This window comes from Thermobia domestica, chromosome 14 (genome assembly GCF_964235325.1).
Source record: "Thermobia domestica chromosome 14, izTheDome1.hap1.1, whole genome shotgun sequence".
NCBI lineage: Eukaryota > Metazoa > Arthropoda > Insecta > Zygentoma > Lepismatidae > Thermobia > Thermobia domestica.
Genome location: NC_137467.1, coordinates 14,381,211 through 14,407,876, shown reverse-complemented (window position 1 = coordinate 14,407,876; position 26,666 = coordinate 14,381,211). Strand labels below are relative to the sequence as shown.

The 26,666-nt window shown below is 38.1% G+C and overlaps 1 protein-coding gene across 2 annotated transcripts in view; it reads left to right on the top strand.

Moving 5' to 3' along the window:
* Spt20 (transcription factor Spt20 homolog) overlaps positions 1 to 26,666 on the top strand; it is an 87,062-nt gene that overhangs the window by 38,303 nt on the left and 22,093 nt on the right. The window contains exons 5-11 of one of the 2 annotated variants that reach the window (XM_081737721.1): positions 1,485 to 1,697; positions 3,497 to 3,628; positions 8,468 to 8,742; positions 12,974 to 13,256; positions 15,719 to 15,938; positions 18,440 to 19,048; positions 25,427 to 25,815. In XM_081737721.1, coding sequence (XP_081593847.1) covers positions 1,485 to 1,697; positions 3,497 to 3,628; positions 8,468 to 8,742; positions 12,974 to 13,256; positions 15,719 to 15,938; positions 18,440 to 19,048; positions 25,427 to 25,815 — 2,121 coding nt within the window. Of the gene's footprint in view, positions 1 to 1,484; positions 1,698 to 3,496; positions 3,629 to 8,467; positions 8,743 to 12,973; positions 13,257 to 15,715; positions 15,939 to 18,439; positions 19,049 to 25,426; positions 25,816 to 26,666 lie in introns of both variants that reach the window. The other variant, XM_081737720.1, reaches the window with a different exon arrangement.

The following is a 26,666-nucleotide window of genomic DNA, read 5'->3' as shown; positions in this document are numbered from 1 at the left end:
CACTGCATGGAACTTCGTCAGTTGTGATTAATTGAAATAAGTTTGTTGTGTTTCCGTTATAGAAAACAATCACTGAACAACTGCAGATGTTCAATGTGTGTGTAAACCAATGTTGCCAGAAAGTGTTGATTTTAAAGCTATTTTACAGTTCCTTGAAAACACTAACTTAAAATATGCACAAAAAAGTAGAAGAAACTTAAGTTTTTTTTCCCTAAATTAGTCATTTATTTAGACATTAATTATGCTGTTCCACCTGTGATGTAGATTCTCAAGTGTAAATAAAGTTGAAAATGTTTGTTGGAGAGAAAAAAAACATGTGCCGTTCCATCTGTGATTTAGATTCCTAAGTTACATTAAGTTGAGAATTTTTGTTGGAGAGAAAAATCATAAATTTATGCTTGTGCAACTTGTGTGTAGTTTGTTCAGTCATTGTTTTGTGTAACGGAAACACAAGAAACTTATTTCAATTAATTACAGCGAGATTTCATGTGTATAATAAGAATAGGCAAAATTAAATGAATTTAATGTGACGAAGTTTCTTACAATATGAAATGATTTTGTTACATAATTAGAATATACCATCCGATTGTGGTTACCTCAATATCAATAGTAACTGGACATAATTCCAACCTTACAGTGTTAAATATAGGTAGTAGTTTTTCAAGTACTTGGTTCTATTTTGTTACAGAACAAAGCAACAGAAATAATGTTGAATTATTGTCTTCTAGCTTTGAAAATGATAGTTCGTGACCTAAGCACTAGAGTGGGATGAAATATTGAAGATACAGATTTATAAACAAAACGCAATAACTGCCAGCGCAAGATGAGTGATTTTTTTTTTTTTAAACATATTGTAACGCTGTATATTTCTTAAAGTAAACTAATTTGTTTAGTGATAAAAAAAGAAAACAACCGAATTCTTTACACGCCAAATCCTCTATAGGTGTGAATTTAATAACAAAGTATGAAAAAGTGAATGACTTGACCGGAATTCGAACCTGGGATCTTCGACATACCGTCCCAATGCGTTAAGCACTACGCTACCTAGAACAGCCACACACTCTGTTACTCCTGAAGTCGGTGCTCTCTACTCTGAGTGCATGGCTTGTACCACAGCCTAGCTGCTGTGTATGGCCAATCCAGTGTTCACATATTGAAAACACCTCTGTGACGGTTGTAATTTCATGTATAATATTAATGAAAGGAAAAACAACATAATTTTTTACACACCATATCATCTGTAGAGAGCACCAACTTCAGATGTGAGAAAGTGTGTGCCTGTTCTGGGTAGCGTAGAGAACTCATTGGCATATTCCGAAGATCCCGGATTCTAGCCCTGGTTCAGTTATTATTCTTTGTTTTAATTTTTATAGTTTTTATTTGAAATGTAATAACGATTTAGAATATAAAAGAAACCAGCAAATTACAGTAAGAATTTGAAATGTTATAATTCATTAGCAATGTCTCTTGTATGTTCATTCCAGAGTCTACTAGGCGATATAAATTATATTACAAGGAACGGAGACTGGACCACGGAGGAACGGTTAGCCTTAGAAAGTCAGTTGGTATTGGCAACCCATGGACCCCTCTGTTTGGACCCGTCACCAGCGTTGGCCATCGTAGCTAACAGGCTGCAATATCATAAGCAAAATTTAAACACAACTCCGCTGAGGCGTTGTGCACGTAAATTCTCTCAGGTAAGCTTCTATTATTTGAACTTCAAAAAAATAATAAATAAATAAATAAATTTTGCGTATTATTCTTTGTAAACCTAGAAACAGTGTATTTGGCTTTTGTAATGTTTCTAAAATAACTTGTATTTTCATTTTAGCAAAGAAAAAGTGCAGACCTGTTATTTTCTCTTGCTCTCTCTCTTTTTCTTCCCCCCCCTCTCTTTTTTATTTCTTTCATTCTTTCTTTCTATATTTCATTCATTCACTCATTCTTTCTTTCATTCATTCTTTCTTTCATTCATTCGTTCATTCTTTCTTTCTTTCTTTCATTCTCTTTTTCTTTCTTTCATTCTTTCTTTCTTTCAGTCTTTTTCTTTCTTTCTTTCATTCAATCATTCTTTCTTTCTTCCTTCCTTTCTTTCATTCTTTCTTGTTTGCTTGCTTTATTTATTTATTTTCAAAAGAGCGAAAAATTTGAAGATGATATTAGTACAAAACTCAAATTTAATTTGCTAAAGATAATATTGAAATGCTTTTATTTTTCTTTGTTGTTTTGTTTTATAGGCCAAGTACAATATGTCAGGATCTTGCACAGTTAAAAAAAAAAAAGTAGTGTAATTTCTGAAATTTTTTAGTCTGTATTATGTGCTTAAAGGTTTGAATACCTGCGCAATGTCTTGGTGTTCTAAAAATGGCGCCCACGGACAACAGAATACTATTCTTCAGGTCAAATTAAAGCGAAACTTCTATATAATAGCATACTCTCCAGTCTCTTTCAGCCGCTATAAGGAATCAAAATTTCACTACATGGCAACGTCGCAGATAAACTTGGAACCATTAGCATTGCTATACAAATCCTTCAAAGCACTTACATCAATTTTTATGCTAATAAGAGGTGCTAGTGTGAACGTCTGGAAAAAATCAATGTAATTATTTGATAGATTGGTAGGTGTTCTCTATGGTTCTGGGTTTATCTGCGACGTTACCTCATAGTGCAATTCGTGAGGACCCAAAAGGTATACAATTATATATATTTTTCGCTTTATTTTGACTTGTAGGGTAGTGCTCTGTAGTCCGTGGGAGCCATTTTTAGAACACCCGATATATATATATATATATATATATATACAGGGTGGTCCGGAAGTGGGCGTACCCCCCTTTAGTTTCAACAGCATAGTGTTAGTTATGGTAGAATGTCTGTACACAATTACCTTGAAGTCTTAAGAGTCATAAACATCGGTATCATCACCATCCATATCGTAACACAGCTGAATTCTGCGCCAACTTCTCGAAGATGTATTGCGGAGATACTCCGGAGTCACGAGGGTGAAGGCGTATTTCACAGCTGCTCGTAATTCCTGCGTTGTGTGATATTGAGTGTGTCTTACTTGTTGCTTTATGAAATCCCAGAGAGCATTGTCTCATGTTGTCAGATCGGGACTTCTTGGAGGCCAGGCAAAGGGAGTTGGTGAAGATGCACAACCTCTTCCAATCCAGAGGCCAGGAAACGTCTGTGAGAACTTAGCGCAGAATTCAACTGTGTTACGACATGGATGGTAATCATACCGATGTTTATGACTCTTAAGACTTTAAGGTAACTGTGTGCAGACATTCTACCATAACTAACACTATACTGTTGAAACTAAAGGGGAGGTACGCACACTTCCGGATCACCCTGTATATATATATATATATATCCATAAAAGCCAACGGCCATAAAAGCAAAGGTAATTAACATTGTTAAGTTTGCCTTTCTTATATATAGATATCTCGTCTTCTTTGACAGTAATAGGATGTTGATTGTTATTCTTAATTCTTTTTAGGTTTCTGTTAATAGGAAGAGGAAATTGGACCAATTATCAGCTCAACCAAACTTCCAACTTCATGATTTCATTAGTAGACGAAAATCCAAAACCCGCAATGTGCCTACTGCCAGTGCCAAGATGACTAAAAAGGTACAGTACATAGTGATAACAATAATATCCAGATTTAAAAAAGAAAAAATATATATATATATATATTTATTGTAGAAGAACTTTTATGTTGCCCGAAGAGAAATTCGCATATTGCTCTAGGTGCACGTGGTACTGACTCGAATACGTGCAATTTACCACGGCATTGTTGTTGCTGATTCATCTTACTTCATTATTTTGGAGATTGACAGATAAGTAATACAACAATTAATATTTGCCATGTAACTTTACTACAACAGTCATGACCATTGTACGTTCGCCATTCCCCATTCTCGCTCCTTTTGAGTTCAAATGTTCGCCTCAGGATTTATTCTCAGATACTACGATTCCGCATTCTTCCCTCAGAGTAAGCGACCCTGTTTTGCAACCATACAGCACAACTGGCATGATTATCGTTTTATATATTTTAAGCTTCAAATTCCTTGACAGGATTCGCGATACAAAAGATTTCGATAATACGAATTCCCTGTTTTCAATCGACATAATTTCTTCGTGTATGTGGTTTTGATCTGTTGATATTGATCCTAGATATTTGAAAGTATTTACTTTGTAAGTAGTAAAATATTTGAAAGTATTTACCAAAAATAGTATGTAAAATTTTATGTCCCTGTAAGCGTTTAATAAAACCTCTGCATTTCTTTCTGTTATTCTCCTATCGTCCCCTGTCAGATTTACTCAAGAAGTATATTGAAAAGGTAAATACAATATAACCGCGATTTTATGTTCCCCCATTTAACGAAATAATAATTTGGTCCCGAAAAATAGTGCTGTGTTCATATTGTACAGGGTGGAGCAGTCACACCCCTTTTGTTATGACTCGCAAACGCTGGAGATGTGTGCCTGGCTGAAAAGTGGATTTTTTTTTCTTGTACTTTGTTTCTATAATAATTTTAAAAAGGGAGTTTGTGTGCCCCACCCTGTATTTAAAGAAAACCATAAAGTTCGTATTTAAAGAAAAACATAATAGCAAATTTCCTGCACTTACCGAAACAAAAGTGCGAAAAAACTTATTAATAATACAGAAAATATTGATATATATTGTTCACGAAACGCCATATTTACTAGAATCGATCAGTTCATTTGTATCTGGCTATTATGATAATTATCGACAAAAACTGAATTCAACTATTCGATAACTATCAACTAAGCTCGATAGTACCGTCGATAATTGCAAAACCCGATTTAGTAAAAATTCGTTTTCCGGACACTGTTGCGGGTATTTAAAACAAAGGTACTGTATTTGTGATTCATAACGAGGATACGTAATTTATACCATTTACCAAATATGGTTATGGTCATCAGATTTAAGGAGGCTAAGGTGGGCAGGTCATGTAGCCAGAATGGAACAAAGTAGGAACACTTTCAAAGTTTTAACTCAAACCCAATCTGGGGAGCGCGGTGGCTCAGTGGTAGAGCGTTCACCTCCGGTGCTTGGGGTCCGTGGTTCGATCCCAGCTCGTGCCGTGTGGACTTTGTGGTGGATAAACACTGTGTTCGGGGTTCTCCCGTTTCCTCCCACTTCATTCCACCATTTCATTCATTTATCATAATCACCGTCTCCTTTAGCCTAACCGGCATAACCGTGGGATGTAAAACTTAAAGATTTCATTTTTTCATTTTCAAAATCCAATCTGAAAACGTCCATTAGGAAGACTTAGCCACAGATAAAAGACACTATTAAGATGGATCTCGCAAAAATAGCAATAGAAAGTAGAAACTTGGTCCAGTTGGCTAAGGATAGAAATCAGTGGAGAATGTCCGAAAAACGAATCTTTATTAAATCGGGTTTTGCGATAATCGACGGTAATATCGATCCTAGTCGATAGTTATCGAATAGTTGAATTCAGTTTTTGTCGATAATTATCTTTTGTGAACGTGGCATTGAAATTCTGGGTTCCATAAGCCATAGAGTGAGTTAGTATATTTCTGATAACCACGACTCACTAAAGGAAGAAGCTTATAATGCAAAAACAGTCCTAATTGTATAGAGTATTTTTTTTTAAAGTAGATTAGGTTTACTGGTTGGTCATTTAATATTTGAAGCAAAATGTTTTACATTCATTTTCTAATCTTTTTAAGTGAACAGTACTTGTACTTGAAAGTTCAAATCAAAATCATTCGAATCTACTGTTTTAAATATTTGGTCTAGGAATTAATTCGTGCGGGTGGACAAGAGATGGCGCAACGAACGGAGCGTCCCACAGTTCCGTGTATCCACACATGTGTTGCAAACCCCTGTCATCGCGTATCGTTCGTAGTATAGGGCAGTGGATTAAAGCGTCAACAACACCAGTTTGTAGTTAAGTGAACATGGCGCAATTTGTGCCTGATAAAGTGTTTTTGCGGGGTGTCCTGCTGCATTACTTTAACATGCAGAAAAGTGCGACTGAAAGTCATCGTATTTTGGTGGAAGTGTATGGTGACCATGCTCTAGCTGAGCGAACGTGTCAGAAGTGGTTTGCACGGTTTAGAAGTAGTGATTTCGGCTTGGCAGACCAAGAGCGAGCTGGACAGCCAAAAAAATTTCAAGACGAAGAATTGACAGCATTGCTCGAGCAGGATTCGTGTCAAACGCAGGAACAACTTGCAGCAGCATTAGGCGTTGATCAAACAACAGTCTCCAAACGCTTGAAAGCCATGGGAATGATTCGAAAGATGTCACATTGGGTTCCACATGAATTGAAAGACAGAGACGTTGAAAGACGAAAAACCATTTGCGAATTGCTGCTTCAACGACAGAGCAGAAAGGGGTTTCTGCATCGAATTATTACGGGTGATGAGAAGTGGATCCATTACGAGAACCCTAAACGAAAAAAGGCCTGGGTGAAACCAGGTGAACCAGGTCCATCACAACCAAAACGAGATATTCACTGTGCAAAGGTTATGCTGTGCATATGGTGGGATATGAAAGGTGTGGTGTACTATGAGCTGCTGCAACCGGGTGAAACTATGAATGGAGAACGTTATCGACGACAATTAATGCGTTTGAAGCAAGCTCTGGCCAGAACACGACCAGAATGGGAGAACAGACATGATAAACTTATTGTTCAACATGATAACGCTCGCCCACATGTCGCAAAACCGGTCAAAACCTATTTAGAAAATGTCGGATGGGAAGTTTTACCCCACCCGCCGTATTCACCAGACGTTGCTCCTTCGGACTACTACTTGTTCGATTGCATGAACAACGATTTGATTGGACAGCGGTTTACTTCTTCAGAAGATATCGAAACATGGGTCTCTGACTGGATCGCTTCCAAGGATGAGGACTTCTTTCGCCACGGAATCCGTACATTGCCTGACAGATGGGCGAAAGTGGTGGCTAGCGATGGACAATATTTTTCTTAAGGTATTTATGTATTTTGTGTTTGTACTACAGCTTCAATGTGTGCGTACCAACCGCACGAATTAATTCCTAGACCAAATACATAAATTGTGTTAAAGTATTAAAATCTCGTATTATACATTTTAGTGAAATTCTAATCTTTATTATTATTATTATACGTATTTCTTTCATATCGAAACCCTGTTTAGTGAAAATCGCAACCAAAAGCAAAATTCTCAAGCAATGTTCTAAATAGGTATTGTAGTGTAATTCTTCTTTCTCATCTCAACCATAGGTTGGTGGGCAACATGGAAATTTTAAATTTTAAAACTTTCCTCTCCCTTGGGAGAGCTGTTTTATACTTTGATAAGGTCTCTTCTTTGTAACTATATCTAGAAATTCTATCCTTGGTCTTCCTCTTCTCCGCCTTTTCCTCTATCAAAACGGTAACCAATCGAAGTGCCGGATAAGTTAGCCAAGCATGCTGTTTCTTCTTTGTCCTATTATCTTCACGATCTATCGTCCTTCAATAACTTCCTTTAATACTTCTCCATTCCTTCCCCTTTTGGTCCATGATACGCGCAGCATTCTGCGTCAACGCCACATTTCAAATGCTTGCAGTTTGAATATTTCAGCTTTTCTCATTGTCCACGTCTCTAATCCGTGAAGCGCCACACTCCATACCGGAGTCTTAATAAATCATTTTCGAACGTCCAACAGCACATGTCTTGATGTTAGCAGTCCTCTTTTCCTATTGAATGTTTGTTTAGGCTGCCTATTCTTGAACTTAAATATTTTTCACTTCTTCCGTCCGAGGATATTAAACTTCTTAAATAGGTGAACGTCTTAACGTCTTCGATTTTCTCTTCCTTTAGCCATACGTTTGCTCCTTCCTGTTCTGCTCTTGTGCACTTCATCACTTTGGTTTTCTTCTTATTTATCTTTATTTTGCATTTTTTTTTTCCAGCTGCTCGTTCAGATTTGAAAGTGCTTCCTTCAAATCCTTTTCGTTTCCCGCTATCAGCGCTATGTTATCAGCAAACCTTGTTGTGCTGAAAACCTGGCCATTTATTTTTACGCCTTTTTCGTGTTTTTAAAAGAATTCTTTCATAGCCTCTTCTATATAGATGTTAAACAGGAGAGGTGAAAGTCCACATCGTTGCCTTACTCCTTTACTTATTCTTGCTTCCTTCTGATTTCTTCTTATAACAGCTATCTGGCTCCTATAAAGTTTGTATATTATTCTTCTGTCTCTGTAATCCAGCTTCAGTTTCTTCAGCGCTCTGAACATGATATTCCAATCTACGTAGTCAAAAGCTTTTTCTGTATCTACAATTTCTAATTGAAAATTTCAAAACAGTACAGTTTATCAGTTTTATTTATAATCTAAATATTGCTAAATAAACCCATAAATTTAATTCTGATTGTAGTATAGTAAGATTAAAATGTAATGAATGGTTTATAAAAATAATTGTTCCTTTCCTTTCTGTGTGCAGCCTAGCGAAAGTGTACCTTCAATGGATGTTGTACTTAGTGTACCTGAACAAGTGGATGTGATGAAACATGCCAAATGTTTTGAAAGACCCAAAGATACATATGACTGCACACCACAGTTGGTGGAAGAATATATTTTAGAAACGGAACGTGCCCAAGGAAGAATCTATCACATCAAACTTACGATATTCCAGCGACTTTCCAATTACGAGTACCTGGGTGAATTGTACGTAGATAGGGACCACAAGGAAGGGGTGGAGAATGGAGCGTCGTGCAGGTGAGTTTTAAGAGAACTTCCAAAGAAAGAGGTTCTTTTTTTTTTTTTTTTTTTTTTGCTCTGTGTGTATGTGTGTAAGTATGTGAAGATATACTCTACTGCCTCTGGAACTGCTGGACCTGTTTTGGTAACACGGACACGAGAACCAGTAAGTTTTTAGGAAAGTAGATCTTCATATTCTGTTCGTTGTATTAATGAATTTGAATGGTTTTGATTATTAATTTCGTTAAGTAAAAATAGTATATTGCCATTCATTGTTATAGAACTACTCATAGTTGTGATACAGATAAGGTGTGACACATTGTTAACCCTTAACGAGTTTTCGTTACTATTTGGCTATACATTTTTTTGATCCTGCCTATTGCGCTTAAAGAGTATTATTTTCAGGTATTGTTCGTTGTAATTACTTGTGTACATACTTTCCGCGATGGCAGAGCAGCTATTGCCCCCTGGTGACAATTCTGGTGAATTTTACGCGGGAAGTAGTCTGTGGATATGTTGTTTTGCAAGCAGTACCGAAAACAGACAGAAAAGGTAGTGAACCGTTAAGGGTTAAAGAATCAGTTCACTATATTCTAATTGAATGACCTGCGTCATGCTCTTAAACCCACCATAAATCGTGAATCAACTAAATATTTCCAATAGGTAAGTTCTTCCTCGGTAGTATGCAGGCTAATTCCGTCTTAGGAACAGAGCTGATACATATCTAAAACTCCAGTGGAACTATGAAATCGAAGTCTTTCGAACTATAAATACCTTCATAGCTGTAGTGCCATAGCATTGTTATAAAGACTGAAGATATAACGTAAACATATGTTCCTTACCTTAACAAAAAAATGGGTTAATTACCAGTAAATTTACCCATTACCATTACCAGAATTTACCATTACCATTACCAGTAAATTTACCCATTACCATAATTACCACTAAATTCTCCCGTAGGGAAACTAAATATTCTCCAAACGTATCGGAACAAATTAGTTCCGTCTTCAGTAGTAAGGTAGCAAGGACAAAAATGGATTAGAGAAATTTGGTATGGAAAAAGGAATACATATCACCAAATGAATGTAACTAGAAAGGTGGGTACTGAATCACGAGCAGAGCACAGTGAGTGAAAGAAAGCACCCATCTCTCTTTCATTTTAGTTCTCATGGAACGGCTTGCTGAACAGCACCGAACAGCTTGCTCAACTGAAAACATTGCTTTTCCATTTAATATACCAGTGCGGAACCCAATTATCTGGTGTGATTGGAAAAAAATATACAATTTTAAATTGAAAGCCGCCTATTTCCATCAACTTCCCATTTTTGTACCTTCACTCATAACAGAATTGGCGCATGATTCCAAAAATATAATAAGCATTTCAGCAAGGTATATAAAAAGAAGATGAAGAAATTAATGCAGTAACTTTGGCTTGTGTTTTGTGGGGAATGGCCTAAATTGAACATCGTGTAATTTGCAGCAGTATAGCAGAGATTTTTGAGTTTTTTTGATTGTCCGATGAAAGCGGCAAGCAAGCTGCTGAAATTATTTAACATAGAACTTCACAGAAACATTATTACTTTTCTTTTATTAGCACATAAAGATAAAACATGTTCGTTGCAGAGAACATAGTTATCAATAATTAGAAAACAGTTGGTAAATTGACCTTGGTTTTCTATCTGTAAGTTGTAAAAGAACCGAAAACTCGTATCACTGTAGTAACTGATTAGTGCGATAGGATATATGAGGCGCCTAGTGTCAAAATCCGCTACATCCATTTCGCTTAGTTTCGAGTAATCTTGCAAAATGTGTAGTGAAGCTCCATATATACGCGTACAAAGTCCCATATTTGAACTAGTTTTTTAATATGAAATATTAAGCTTTTGAACAAATCTCCATGGAATTCTTTTAGATCAAACATATAACAAGCGATGTATAACTCAATTTCGGTTTAAAAAAAAAATGGATTTGACGGGTTTTGATACTAGGCTCCTCATATGATGGATAACTGAAACATGAATAGTTTTATCTTGTATCAGGAAGTAATTGTACTTCAGTCAAACAGTTTTAGTTTGTGCTAACACCTTTATCAATGATATCTAAAAGTTGCTTTAACTGGAAACATTGTGAAGCTTCCTGTCTTCCTATGGATAAACAGCCTCATTTCTCAAAACTGTGACTAACTCGACCTTTTTTAGGAAAAGTACGGTGCACAGTTTATAAACTTATTACTGATTTTAATTCGTAGTGTTTAGCGAAAATTGGAATGAATTTTCTAGAACTGTAACACACAAAGAGTGCAAAAGTGAATGTTTGGACCGAGATTCGAACTCAGGATCTTCAGTATACCGCCGATGCCTTAATCACTCCGCATCCCAAAACAGACACACACTCTCTCACTGTTTATAGTCTGAGTGGAGAGCACCGACTGCAGGAGTGAGAGAGTGTGTGGCTATTCTACGGACTGGGTAGCGTAGTGGTTAGTGCATCGGCACAGTATACTGAAAATCCCAGGTTCGAGTCACAGCCCAGTCATTCACTCTTTCTGTGTTTGGAATTCGCAGCTACAGAGGATATGTGTAAAAATAAATAAATTAATAAATAAATGTTTCCTCCTCTCATTAATATTCTAGAACTGTAATTCACTTTTCAGCCAGTTGTAGAATATAAATACAAAAATGTGTGAGAAGGATAAAGTTGACATGAACTTTATATTTTCCTTTTGTTCGCTAGCCCATTGTTATCAGCTGCAAGATATCAATTTCATGCCAACTTTATCCTCTTCGTTGATTTTTGTATTTCGATTCCACAGGTGGTTGAGAAGTGAATTACAGTTGTAGAAATTCTTTCCAATTTTCGCTCACAGGAAGGACAATAAATTAAAATCAGTGATAAGCCTATTGTAAAATTCTGCTGAAGCAGGTAGAAGGTAGAGCGATTACATAGGGGAATCGTTGTCTTCCACTATCAGTTTTATTACAGAAACTTCCTGGTATAAAACAGTATAATACAATTCCACTGAATAAGTACAAAATTCACTAATAATCAGGATAAGTAGACGTTCCTAGGAGGATAGTCGAGGGAAGGATTTCTCACAAGCTGAGTTTGGTGGGGTAGAATTCCCACTGCTCCAGTGCAAGCAGAGAGAGGTTGGATTCCCTCAGAGCTCCACGGCAAGCTAGGCAGGAAAAGGAGAACTATGAAGCTCCGCAGCAAACTCAGTGCTTGTGGCTAGGAATCTCTCAAAACTCCACTGCAAGCTAAGAGAGTGGGAAAGGAAACTTCAGAGCTCCGTTGCAAGCTAAGTGGGAAAGGAAACCTCAAAGCTGAGTTTGGTGGGGTAGAATTCCCACTGCTCCAGTGCAAGCAGAGAGAGGTTGGATTCCCGCAGAGCTCCACGGCAAGCTAGGCAGGAAAAGGAGAACCACGAAGCTCCGCAGCAAACTGAGTGCTTGTGGCTAGGAATCTCTCGAAACTCCACTGCAAGCTAAGAGAGTGGGAAAGGAAACTTCAGAGCTCCGTTGCAAGCTAAGTGGGAAAGGAAACCTCAAAGCTCCTCTGAGGCAGTGGCGCTGGTGTTACTCTTCTATCACGTGATGAGTGGTTTGGCTGGTTCCTGTCGTCTGCTTCTCATAGTAGCTTGTAGTAAATTCGCGTGGTATTGTTTATAAATAAAAGTACATGTTAATGTGTACAAATAGAACCATGTGTGGGGTATTACACTATAAAGTGTGCATCGTACTTTTAACACGAAGTCGAATTCTTTTTCTTTTGAACTAGCCGCAAAATGAATTAGTTATCAAGAATTTTTATTCTGATTTTCTAGAAGTCATGATCGTTACAGTTTTGAGAAGAGAGGTTGTGTACTTTTTTTTTCCTCAGAAAAGTTTCACAGAAACATCGGAATTTCCATATATGTTTTCATCTTAGCAAATTCAGAAGTCATCGACAGAGGTGTCAGCATACACTGAAACGTTTAATTGAAGTACAACTATTCCTAATTCAAGGTAAGAACGTTCTTCTGTGAATCGTCACTAAGAAAACTGATGAAAGCTATATTTGTTGCATGAATTTGGATGGGTTACCTATATTTGAATTGCATGTTCTTCGAACATAAGCCAATCAGATAGTTGACAGATATTTTATAGAGGCAGTATTCTCTTGTATTCTGATTAAAGATTAATCATGAATAACTTTGCTATTTTTTTCTGAAATAACGGTATTACATACTTACTGTGTGATTTTACAGGTTTCCACTGGGAACAAGGACCAATGCGAACCGCTACATTCAACAGTTCACAGAGATCTTTACCGAAGAAGGCCGTAAATCTGTGAAGATTACTCACATCGTTCCAGGCCAGCCTCCTCGTGTGACGTGCACAGCAGGCATGCGTGAGAGAGATCCAAAGGCTGCATCAGCGTTTGCAACGGCAGCTTCGTCCGCCGGTGCATCTTCCTCCTCGGTGGCAGCTAATGTAGCTGTAACTGCAGGGGCAGCTCCAAATATTACAGTCAACGCCACGGCAATACCGGTAAGTAGTACCTTAGCTGGCTTTCTGCATATAGGCCCTCACCGCTGATCTAGTGGCTAGCGCATGTTCCTTTGGTGCACGTAGTTATAGATTCGATTTCCGGTGGGAGAGCACAAAAGTTTAATTTTACAATCATTCACTTTCATTAATTACCCGTCTCATTTAACCTAAAGAGCATAAACGTGGGACGTTAAACGAATATACAGGGTGTTTCAAAACAACAACGACAACGTTTGCGAGGTGATTCCTGACACCAAGATAAGACAAAAAATATAGACCAACCTCGGTGCACAAATGCTTCCTTTCAGAGTTATAGGCTGCAGAAAACATGAAAAAGTGAACTTTAAAGGTCCATAGCTTCAAAATTATGGAACATACCGTAGTCGGGTCAAGAATTTACTTAGAAACTAGTGCGTACCTTATCCAAATATAAATGTTTCAGAATCCTGTGGTACTTCCACGACAATTTTTATAAAGGTAGTTGGTGAGTGCTTCAAATTATATACCCGTAGCCAAACTTCTATAAAACTTGATGCGGAAGTACTGCAGGATTCTGAAACATGTATTTTTGGATAGGGTACGCACTAGTTTCTAATAAGTGAATTCTTGACCCGACTACGGTAGGTTCCATAATTTTGGAGCTATGGACCTTTAAAGTTCACTTTTTCATGGTTTCGGCAGCCTATAACTCCGGGAAAAAAAAAAATTGTGCACGCTGGTTGGTCTATATACTTTTTGTCGTATCTTGGTGTCAGGAATCACCTTTCAAACGTTGTTGGTGTTGTTTTGAAACACCCTATATATATATATATATATATATATATATATATATATATATCGGATGTTCTAAAAATGAGACCTACGGACAACAGAGCGGTATTTTTCACCTCAAAATAAAGTGAAAATGGTATATAATGGCATATCCTCCGGAGCCTCCCTCAGCCGCTATAGAGAATCATTTCACTAAGTGGCAACATTTCAAATTAACCTGGAACCATTAGCATTGCTCTACAAGTCCATCAAATAACGGATATATCGATTGTTATGCTAACAAGTGGGCTCATCTGTCAAGACACAGTTACTAATTATTTGTTGGATTGGTAGAATCTATGGTTCTTTATCTGCGACATTGCTACATAGTGCAATTCTCGTCTCCAAATGGGGACTTGAAAGGTGTACAATTATATTTATATATATATATATATATATTTCGCTTTATTTTGAAAAATGAAATGAAATCTTTGAGTTTTACGTCCCACGGTTATGCAGGTTAGGCTAAAGGAGACGGTGATGATGAGTAACGAATGAAATGGTGGAATGAAGAAAGTGGGAGGAAACGGGAGAACCCCGAGAAAACCCACGCACACGGTGTTTGTCCACCACAAAGTTCACTTGGCAGGTGCTGGGATCGAACCCGGAACCCTAAGCAACAGAGGTGAACGCTCTACCACTGAGCCACCGCGTCCCCACGCTTTATTTTGACTTACGGAATAGTGCTCTATAGTCCGTGGGCGCCATTTTTAGAACACCCAATATATACCGGTATATATTCTAGCGTATGAGTCTTTTTAAAAAAATGGTAGAAATTAAAGATTTCTGGTGATGTTGGGTGCTCAAATGTGGATTCTACGATGTAAGTTCGGAGACGAAACAAAGTTTACAGAAATACTTTGTAAAAAATAACATTATAAAGTAGAATTATTATTGTGTATTCAAAGTGTAATAGTATATGTGAAAGTATCACTTATGTCCTTAGACAGTGTGAGTGTCGCGAAAATGCAGCTTAAACGCGACAAAGTAACATCACTTTATTTTATGGGCTATTATCATACTATAGAAGTGAACTAATCCAGTGTTGAAGGAGATATGCACGATGCACGATATTTAAGGGCAATTGAAGGGTAAGGGGAAAAAAGAAGGAATGTCACAAAATTACATTTTTGAGAAAACGGCATTTTAATATTGGAAATCACGTACAAAGAATAGGGTTATTAAATCTTTCGTCCCTTTTTACATGAATATTTCTACATCTACGCGTGCATGGCATATACAATCAAATAGTACCAAGAGTCCCCAACAGATAGGACAAAGCACCCGGTAAAGCACATGCATGGACATTCCTTGTTTTTTCCCCTTACCCTTCAATTGTGTACGCGTTTTTTGGCATGATCGTTACTTGTCTAAATAGTATTGAGCCAGTCTGAAGAGCAGTAAACTTGGAACGCATTACGGTAATTCGGAAATCACTTTACATATGTGCACGTCTCATATAACCGCTGTGCTGACACACGCTAAACTGCAATAAACAATTGTATGCAAGGATAACAATTTTGTCTGTCTATCTGTAATTTTTGTCAGGGAGAAAAAAATGTTTAGATGATCTTATCCCTAAATGCGTTATGAGTTTCGAAAGAAGGTTGTATATAACATACATATATAATTTCTTTCTCTGATTATAGCAGGCACCAACACCGCAGCAGATCCAAATTCAGCCACAAGTTCAGCCTCAACCTCAACCTCAACCTCAACCTCAGCCCCAGCCGCAAGCAATGCAAACTGTGAATACTCAGCCACCGACTCCTGCAAAGCCAGTGGCACCATCGAGACCAGTAACAAATCCTGCTATTAGTGCTTTAGTTACGAGTTTAATGAATTCAGCTCAGCAGTTTCAGCAGGCAGCTGGTGAGTATCATCTTGATGCTTCGGTACGTCATTACATTTGATATGTGTAAAACAATCCTTTATGCATGTAATTTCATGTTGTTGAATTATGGAGGTGCATCAATATTATACTACACTCTCGCTGTTCGGCCTTCCTGTAATATGGTTGCCAAAACTTTTTTTTTTACTAACTTCAAAAAAAAAAAAGTTGTTGTCAATTCAGCTTGTTTGTATATGTATATATTCTCGCATACTTTCGACATAAGTTCACTGATTTTGATGCTTCTCTTTCTTGTTTGATATAATGTACCTTTCGAGAGTCCCATATAAATTTGTTAGTATATGATAGTAATCTTTGGAGCAAATCTGTGAAACATCTCAATGGATGCTGCTTTAATTATGCCAAAATAACATGCTTATAGGCAGTCGTACATTTAGCATTATTATCGTTGTCTAACGACGCAGGGGTTTTACTGCAAAGTTTCAGAACACTGTTTAAACAAGTGTTGTATGTGAAATCGGATTTTTTTTTTTAAGTTGTGTATTTTTTTCTTTTACATTGTTGTTATCCCTGAGATGTGACAAGATTGCGTGATTGCGTGACAAAACATGTCTCCAAGAGCACCACCAGTAAGACAAACAAAATTTAGTAATTTTTTCAAAACGCCAATATTGGGTAAAGAAGTCAGAATTTTCTACTTTATCCTGCACCACATTGTACAGAGACTTGGGTTCTTATACGTTGCATTTGTAGTTAAATTTATGTTTTTAAATTGTACTTGCAGTGTTGCGTAAAGAAAGATATACACAGTGTGGCAATCAGTTTATATATGGAGAGTTTGTCACAATCGTAAGAACAACTAAAGCTAACAGAGTTCGGGATATTAAATGCAAGTTTCAGAGTAGTATGGGACCTCATGGGGGTAGTAAGAAGACTGTTTTGCCAAATAATAACGAAGGACTTACTGACTTCCTTGGGCCTGCAAGTTTGTCATCTTCCACAAACAGCTTTCCAACACTGAACGTTTTCTGCTCATCAAAAGCACGGCAACGAGAAAGTCAGTTGTGCTAATAATCCTCTTTCAGTATCTCATGTGTTTCCTTTGAAGTTTTCCGTACGCGCACATAGAACTTGATGTTCACTTTCTGTCCCATTGTTGAAGTAGTGGCGAGGTATCACAATACCAGTCTGTACTTACCCGCGTCACGCACTACACTGACAATAATCCAAGCTGGGAATTTCTACGTATGTTCCCAAGGTCAGACACAAGATTCACCACCATGAAAATCCTCCTTGCCAAAACTAACTTCGCACAAATTAAATCAGTATTTTTCCTAATTGCCGCACCGTGTAATTTAACGTAATTATAAACCGTTCTTAGTAAGCCAATCCTGGGAAGACAAGTAATCAGACAAGGTGTTATTCATGTTTAATTGGATGAAGTATTTTGATTTGGTAGAACGGTTGAAGTACGTAACTACGTGTTGTTTATGTACAGGTTTATAGTAAGACCAAGTGTAGTTTGCGCTATTTTAATAGTTTTTTCGGTAACTGGAAGGTTCCTGTTAAATTGAAGGTCTATTGTAGTTGATAATGACTTGGCGTAGCTGTATAAGCGACAAAAGATACGATAAAATACCCTGGATGAGGGGATATTGCATGCTTCTGGTAGGTTTGATATAAGGGTGGCCCAAAAGTAGGTATATAGTCCCGTTCCGTATTTTGTATCATTTTTTATTGTTATCAAACACGTAGACTTAGTTTCCTTATCATTTGTTCTTAACGTCTTTTTACTTATAACTTAGGCCCGGAACAGTCGAAGCAAATAAATCCGTAAACTAGAATGTTATACTTGATCATTGCAGGGATGTATACCTACTTTTGGACCACCCTGTATACGTAAATTTCGAGTCATTAATTCGTAAGTCTAACATCCACTCAAAAGATTCATGAATATCTATTGAGAATGGAAGCTAAGATAGCATTGAGTGACGAAATTCGGGAGTAGAGGACTCTATGGTTACAACGAGAGTGCTGTTGAAGATTTTGAGGTAATTATTGAGAAGCGATGTGGTGGAACATAGGTTTTACTGAATGACCAGGTTGTACAGAGGATTGCTTACGATAGAAGTAGTCCTCTTTGAATTACTTACCTGGCTAGTAAATACCCTATCTCCAGCACCCATTTAGTCCGATGTAACGACCCGGGAGAATAGTTTCCACTGTAGCAAATTCCTGAATAGAATGGTAACGAGAATGTCTCGCCATAGCATTTTGACAACTCTCCGAAATTCCAAAAAGTGGAAATTTTTCAGACTGTACGGATAGTTAAAACACTTGTATTTATTAATTCTCCAGTTTGAAAATTATCGAAGTATTATCTTTCTCGTTTTCTTACCCTATTTTATGATATCTAGTTTCATAATATGCAATCTGAGTATGTATGTGTTAAGGATTTTATGATATAATATTTCATTATTTTTTTTTATACTAATTATCTTTATGATTGGTATTTTTGCAGCTATGAATAACGCTTCTGCCGCGGCGGCTGCTGCTGCGACAAACTCAAACCTTGGGGCCTTGAACACATCGGCGGGGTCGGCAGCTGCTCAAGCTTTGAATCAAAAATTCGTCGCCGCTCGGAAGATGACTCTCACAAACCTTCTCAACTCCCGTGTAAACGCTTCAACCGCCACTCCTCCTGCTCCCGCTCCCTCAGCCGCCTCAGTTACAACAACCCCCACCCCTGCACCGTCGGCGTCGCAGCAGGTTCGTGTGACGTTGTCGAATCTAGTTTCCCAGTTAAGCAATCCAGTTCCTATCCCGCCTTCTTCCATGGTGACCACTGCTCGACCGCAGTCGTCGCCTAATGCCAGTACGACGCCCAATGCTTCCTTTACGTTGTCCGGCTACACGGTCTCAGTATCAGGGAAAGTGGCAGGGACGAGCAACCTCTCAGGAAGGGTCCCTTCCATGCTGTCCTCTGCTGCGGCGGACACCAGCGTCAATGCGTCGTCGTTGGTCAACTCTTCCACCGCCTCAACGACCAGGAGGCCTTCTTCTGGGACAGACGCTTCTACAAGTTCCAATTTAGGGCTCTCTATGCCTGGGTTATCGGCTTTATTGGCAGGTAAGGAAAAGATTTGTTCTTTTATTTACTCCTAAGCTACTTACATATTTAGACTACTTAAGAAACTAAACTGGCGTATGATTAGAAATATTAACTTTAACTTTGATATATGCCAATTTTATTAATGAAAGTTAATTAAAAACTTAAAAATATCGGAATCTAACACTCATTGCAAACATTTCGCCGATAAGTGACCTCGCGTAGCGTAGTTGCTAAACTTCTCATCTTTGGTACGAGCGGTCTTGGGTTCGATTCCCTCTGGGTACACTTAGTCGAGAAAATATAAAAGCTTTTTCAGACAAGCCATCCTGACTAAAGTTTTTCTCATTCACATCAGGCAAATGCCGGGATGGTACCTAACACACAGGTATCCGGCCGCTTTCTTCCTTCCTTTTCCTCGGATAGTGTGATTGCCAAGGGACGTAATCCCTTATATACGTGACGGGCTAACGTGACCATAGATATTTATGAAAATTGGTAATCTCACTAATTGTGGATTGCTAATCATGTGGTGATAGTCACTTGGTGCGGAAATGCCTTGTTTACCCGCTACGTATAATACATACAGCAAGCAGTGACCGAGTGAGGCTGTGCTGAGTTATAGCCCAAAAAGGCAGAAAATGAAAAATGTATGCAGGTAACCTGATACCTACGTGAGGGGACACAAACTTATAGTTTTTCAAATAGAACATATACCATATTATGGCATTAAAACAATTTGCTTAAAACTTTGAAAGAAAATAAGCAAAAGGTGAGTTATCAGTGTTACCAAATAACGGAGATAGAGGCTGTAAAATTAAATTATGGGATCCGTACAATGAAACTCCCAAATATACAACAACAAGACAGCAGAAGAAACAAATGTACAGTAGGGAGTAAACTACAGCATACAGTGAATAACAGGGCTTGATATGTCATATCAAGTGTGTGGCTAGGGCGGAAAATGTACATATTTTGCCATAGTATCTACGACTTTTTGGCTGTATGTATTGATGTATTTGGTCTAGGAATTAATTCGTGCGGGTGGACAAGAGATGGCGCAACGAACGGAGCGTCCCACAGTTCCGTGTATCCACACATGTGTTGCAAACCCCTGTCATCGCGTATCGTTCGTAGTATAGGACAGTGGATTAAAGCGTCAACAACACCAGTTTGTAGTTAAGTGAACATGGCGCAATTTGTGCCTGATAAATTGTTTTTGCGGGGTGTCCTGCTGCATTACTTTAACATGCAGAAAAGTGCGACTGAAAGTCATCGTATTTTGGTGGAAGTGTATGGTGACCATGCTCTAGCTGAGCGAACGTGTCAGAAGTGGTTTGCACGGTTTAGAAGTGGTGATTTCGGCTTGGCAGACCAAGAGCGAGCTGGACAGCCAAAAAAATTTCAAGACGAAGAATTGACAGCATTGCTCGAGCAGGATTCGTGTCAAACGCAGGAACAACTTGCAGCAGCATTAGGTGTTGATCAAACAACAGTCTCCAAACGCTTGAAAGCCATGGGAATGATTCAAAAGATGTCACATTGGGTTCCACATGAATTGAAAGACAGAGACGTTGAAAGACGAAAAACCATTTGCGAATTGCTGCTTCAACGACAGAGCAGAAAGGGGTTTCTGCATCGAATTATTACGGGTGATGAGAAGTGGATCCATTACGAGAACCCTAAACGAAAAAAGGCCTGGGTGAAACCAGGTGAACCAGGTCCATCACAACCAAAACGAGATATTCACTGTGCAAAGGTTATGCTGTGCATATGGTGGGATATGAAAGGTGTGGTGTACTATGAGCTGCTGCAACCGGGTGAAACTATGAATGGAGAACGTTATCGACGACAATTAATGCGTTTGAAGCAAGCTCTGGCCAGAACACGACCAGAATGGGAGAACAGACATGATAAACTTATTGTTCAACATGATAACGCTCGCCCACATGTCGCAAAACCGGTCAAAACCTATTTAGAAAATGTCGGATGGGAAGTTTTACCCCACCCGCCGTATTCACCAGACGTTGCTCCTTCGGACTACTACTTGTTCGATTGCATGAACAACGATTTGATTGGACAACGGTTTACTTCTTCAGAAGATATCGAAACATGGGTCTCTGACTGGATCGCTTCCAAGGATGAGGACTTCTTTCGCCACGGAATCCGTACATTGCCTGACAGATGGGCGAAAGTGGTGGCTAGCGATGGACAATATTTTTCTTAAGGTATTTATGTATTTTGTGTTTGTACTACAGCTTCAATGTGTGCGTACCAACCGCACGAATTAATTCCTAGACCAAATATTATGTTAAAATATTTTGCACTTGTCAGTGGCGTATCTACGATTTTGTTTCGGGAGGGTTGCTAATTTTATTTCTCGAAATGTGAAAATTCTGCAAGATATTTCATTTACTTTAATGTAGTGAATAAAATTTCGGGGAGGTTTAAGCCCAGAAGCCCCCCTTAAGCATGCTACTGGCACTTGTATATTACTGGTGTCTTATCTTCATCGTTGTCTCACATGGCCCAGAAATCTAATTCCTAATCCTATTTTCAGCAATAAATTCGTATCATCATTAGTGCATTCTTTAGCCCTTTGCACTCCAGTTTTATGCCACATTAATGTCCTCAGCTAGTAATTTTGCCGGTAATTCGAACTATAAAATATTCCAAGTGCGAGGGAGCATTATAATAATGGAACTATAAAACTAAAACTTATCCATCTTAATTTGATTTTACCCTGAAAATTCAAGGATACTGTATGCGAGGTGTAATCAAAAAATACTGTGAATAATTTTATTAGAAATAGAGTAATAAGCTTACAAGGAATTTGATTTAATCTATTTCAAAGTACTGTCCTTGGCAGGCAATGAACTTAACCCAGCGTTGAACCCATGACAAGAAGCATTTCTGGAAGGCTTCTTTTGGAAGGGCGTTCAGCTGCTTTGTTGTGGCCTTCTCAATTTCAGGAATGGTGTGAAAACGTTTTCCTTTAAACCCGGTTTTAATTATACGGAAGAGCCAGAAGCCGCATGGTGCTATACCTGGAGAGCAGAGCGAATGTGGACAGACAGAAATATTTTTTTTCGGCGAAAAACTCGCGGATCAAAAGCAAAGTATGGCATGGCACGTTTTCATGGTGAAGAAGGAAACCATTTGCTCATTGAATCGGTGGTTAAAATGCTTTTCACGGACCCATACGAGATATTTAGTTCTTCGAAAAGCTTTCGAATAGTCATTCGCCTATTTGAACAAATCATTTGTGCCACTTTTTGCACGTTTTCATCTGTTTTTGACGTCGAAGGACGTCTCGATCGTTGCTCGTTTTCAACCGACTCCTTGCCGTTTTTTAATCGCTCATGCCACTTGTAAACAGTCTTCATTGTCATCACTTCATCGTCATACACTAATTTTGACATTTCATGAGTTTTTTTATCATTTTTTTTTCCAGCTTAGAACAAAACTTAATGTTGGCACTCGACAGACACTCTTAACACGTCCTCACTCTTCTGCCTCTGGAACTCAACTAACATGTCACAACTCGTTCAAACTCGACACTGACTGTACCAAAAGCTTAGGCTACCAGGGTTACTAGTTGAAATGAATACAGCATCGATAGATGGCACTGTGCAACCACATTCACCGTACTTTTTAATCGCACCTTGTATATCTAATAAATTCAACTGAATTAATCCAATCAGGATCAAACTTGGCATGATGTAATCCTTGACCTGCTATAAAAGGGTGTGAAATATGGTTGCAGGCTTTCGGTTCACGAGTTCTGGACGGTCAAATTTTGAGTCAGATTGTCCGAAGTGGGATTAAAAGCCAGAATGTTTAAACTAATATGACCTTCAACTTGAAATCACTTGTAACTTTATCAAAATGGTACACATGTACTCTTATCAGCGACCATTTATCAGCCTCTTATTTTGAACATTGTGTCAATGGCTCTTCTTGATGGAATCTCCAAAATAAGATGTTGATTTTGATATCTATGTATACCATAGCAGATTAACTTTTCAAAATATGATTGACATCACGAGATGTGGTTCAAAATCGCCGCTAAAGATAGAAGTCCGTATTGAAAATTATGACAATTATACAGGGTGTTCTTGAAAACAACACCGACATTTGGGAGGTGGTTCCTGACATCAAGATAAGACGAAAAGTATAGACCAACCTGGGTGTACAAGTGCTTCCTTTTGGAGTTATAGGCTGCCGAAAACATGAAAAAAATGAAGTTTAAAGTTTCATAGCTTCAAAACTATGGAACCTACCGTAGTCGGGTCAAGATTTCACTTAGCAACTAGTATGTTCGCTATCCAAAAATGCTTGTTTCAGAATCGTAAGGTACTCCCATAGTATTGGAGCTGTGGACATTTCAGGTTCATTTTTTCATGTTTTCGGCAGCCTATAACTCCGAAAGGAAGCATTTGTACACCCACGTAGGTCTTATACTTTTTGTCTTATCTTGGTGTCAGGAATCACCTCCCAAACGTTGTCGGTGTTGTTTTGAAACATTCTGTAAAAATATATTGATGTATATCGAAGTTAAAGATAATATTTGTATACAGTGCTCGAAGAATTTTCTTCTGATCTAGGCGTTAGATATGAAAGCCAGGCGCCATACAAATACAAATCCAGTTTCATACATAGGCCTATAGTTTGATCCATAAATTAACTAGGCGCCAGATTCGTATTTTCAATCACGATGTCGACCGGTGCAAGGAGGTTTTCGAGCTCTGTCTGTACGTTAAGAATTCTACTTAATTCTTCCACTTCTTCAGAGAAAAGATTAAAAATAATAGTAGTAATAATCTTATCGCCGTAATATCTAAACTAATAACTTTGATACTTTTTTTGTCTCGTTTCAGAAGAATCGTCTCAGGTTGTTAAAATTCTGTTTGGTATACAAAGTGTTAAAAAAAATGAAATAAAGATTCGCGGCTGGACCGAGTTGTCAACCCGGATCTCCTACTTACCATGCCGATGCATTAATCACCACGTACCCAGTTCGCTCTCTGAACAGTCATATATTCTATCACTTTTGCCGTCGGTGCCAATCACTCAAACCACGGTACATTGTACTGGCTGTAGTGGTTATGTAGTAGTTAATGCATTGGCATGGTAAGGCGAAGACCCAGGTTCGAAACCTGGTCTAGTCGTAGATATTTTTCTCTTTGTGTATCATTGAATTAGCATCTATACCTGTATATACAGGGTGTTTCAAAACAACACCGACAATGTTTGGGAGGTGATTCCTGACACCAAGATAACAAAAAGTATAGACCAACCTGGATGCACAAATGCTTCCTTTCGGAGTTATAGGCTGCCGAAAACATGAAAAAATGAACTTTAAAGGTCCATAGCTCCAAAACTATGGGACCTACCGTAGTCGGGTCAAGACTTCACTTAGTATGTGCCCTAACCACATATCCGAGTTTCAGAATCCTGTGGTACTTCCACAACAATTTTTATAGATGTAGTTGGTGAGTATTACAGATTATATGTCTGTAGCCAAACTGCCTATGTAAAAATTGTTATAGAAGTACCGCAGGATTGTGAAACATGTATTTTTGGATAACGCACACATTAGTTCCGAAGTGAAGTCTTGACCCGATTACGGTAGATCCCACAGTTTTGGAGCTATGGACCTTTAAAGTTCATTTTTTCATGTTTTCGGCAGCCTATAATTCCGAAAGGAAGCATTTGTGCACCCAGATTGGTCTATACTTTTTGTCTTATCTTGGTGTCAGGAATCACCTCCCAAACATTGTCGGTGTTGTTTTGAAACATCCTGTATAAAGGAATTGGTGTCTCATAAAATCGGTTATTTCCTCAACTTTTCATATATAACCCTTTTTGGTAGTTCAAATTGGCGCTAACTGTCTTAAACAGCATGTTAGAATGGAACTATTTACTAAAACTTTTCTTTTTCAATATTTGTAGTTCGAAATAAAGTCAGAAATACTTGTAGACTGAAAATAAAATCCGGGCTAAGTGCCAAACATGGAAATGTTCGGTTTAATGTCGAAATGTGGTCTATGTGCCTAACACTGCTCAGTGAACAACGGGTTATCTAGTATTCACTGTGGATGTAATTCAATAATCGCCAGAAAAATGCGCGTGGGTATATGCCCCATCAGTTCTGAAGTAACATCTGGGCTTTGTACTCAGCATTTTCATTTCCGCACTTAGCACAGATTTTATAGTCAGTCTACACTTCGTGAGTTTTTCTTTGCATTATGAATTATTGTGTACAAAAGAAAATGCCAGAGTAGCAGAAAGTGCATGTGATGCGATTAAGAAACCAAATGACAGGATTCGTTAAACAAATACTAACTTCCAGCAAACTGTTTGTATATTACTGAAGTATGTTCTTCTTTTCTGCAGGGACGCCTTCGGCTGATAATCCAATTCCAGGTGCAACGTCGAGTTCCTCGTTGTTAGAACGACTCACTGCTTCCTCAGGGACATCGTATACCTCGAATGCAGGACAACAACCTGGCCCTACGTCTTCGGTGTCCGGCCCTTCCACGGTGGCGAATTCCACTCCTTCTCCAAATCTCAATCAAAGTCTTGGAACGATTCCAGGATTTTCTTCCCCGCCTCCTCCCCCTCCTGCTCCAAAGGCTGTAGTCACGGTCACTCATCCGACTGTTCCTTCTCCTTTATCCAGTCCTCAACCCCAAGTCACTGTGGCGAATCTTAATTTGCAGGGATTAAACTTAGCCAGTCTTCAAGGTGCTGTCGCGAGCATTCCAGGTCTTCAAAATGTACAGGTAAATTTCCGCACGTGTCTTCATTTAATACTTTAACCGACATCATTATCCGTCGTTAAACCAAAATACGAAAAATGTTTGTAAAAGTGTAAGTATTTGTAAAATCTTGATGAACACACATTTGTGGTTATCACGTTTCACTCTCGTGTATTATTCGTATTATATTCAGACCTAAATTGCCCATTCATTACTCAAACATTTTTTTTTTAATGATTTTATGAATATTTCTTAAACACAAACTAAATACAACTTTCTTACAAGGCTGTCTATTTAGTTTGTGTTTAAGATGGACACAAGGCCTTTTTATCAGAATATTTCTTTTGTATTTTTTTATAGTTTGTTATTATTGTTATGCAACTGCAATCAAAGAAAAAATCTAAATATTGTTTCGTTTTAATCATGTTTACTATTGACAAAACACATTGAAATGCCGTATTTTTTGGGGGGGGATGTGGTCATACAAACTCTACGAAAGGCATTTATGGAAATAAAAAGTATCTTTGGTATGTATTTATGTATAAATAGGCCAGAGCCAAAGTGGACTCAAATAATTCATATCTTTATTACTTTTCTTACTGATATGCAAATTAAGTCGTCGTATTTCTTTAACTTGGACTAATAAAAGTCGTAGTGAACTAACTTGGACTAAATTAGTTCTTGTGTACACTGCAGTATTTTGAAATTGTTCATATGTAATTCTGTACAATGGTTTCATTTATGCAATTGTTTATCTTTTTGTCCTGAAATGATTCTTGAATATTATATTAACAAGTATCTAAAGATCAATACAACGTATTTTTATCAGGATCCTTCGTGAGTGAGTCGGCAGATGTATAGCATTTGTGGCCAAT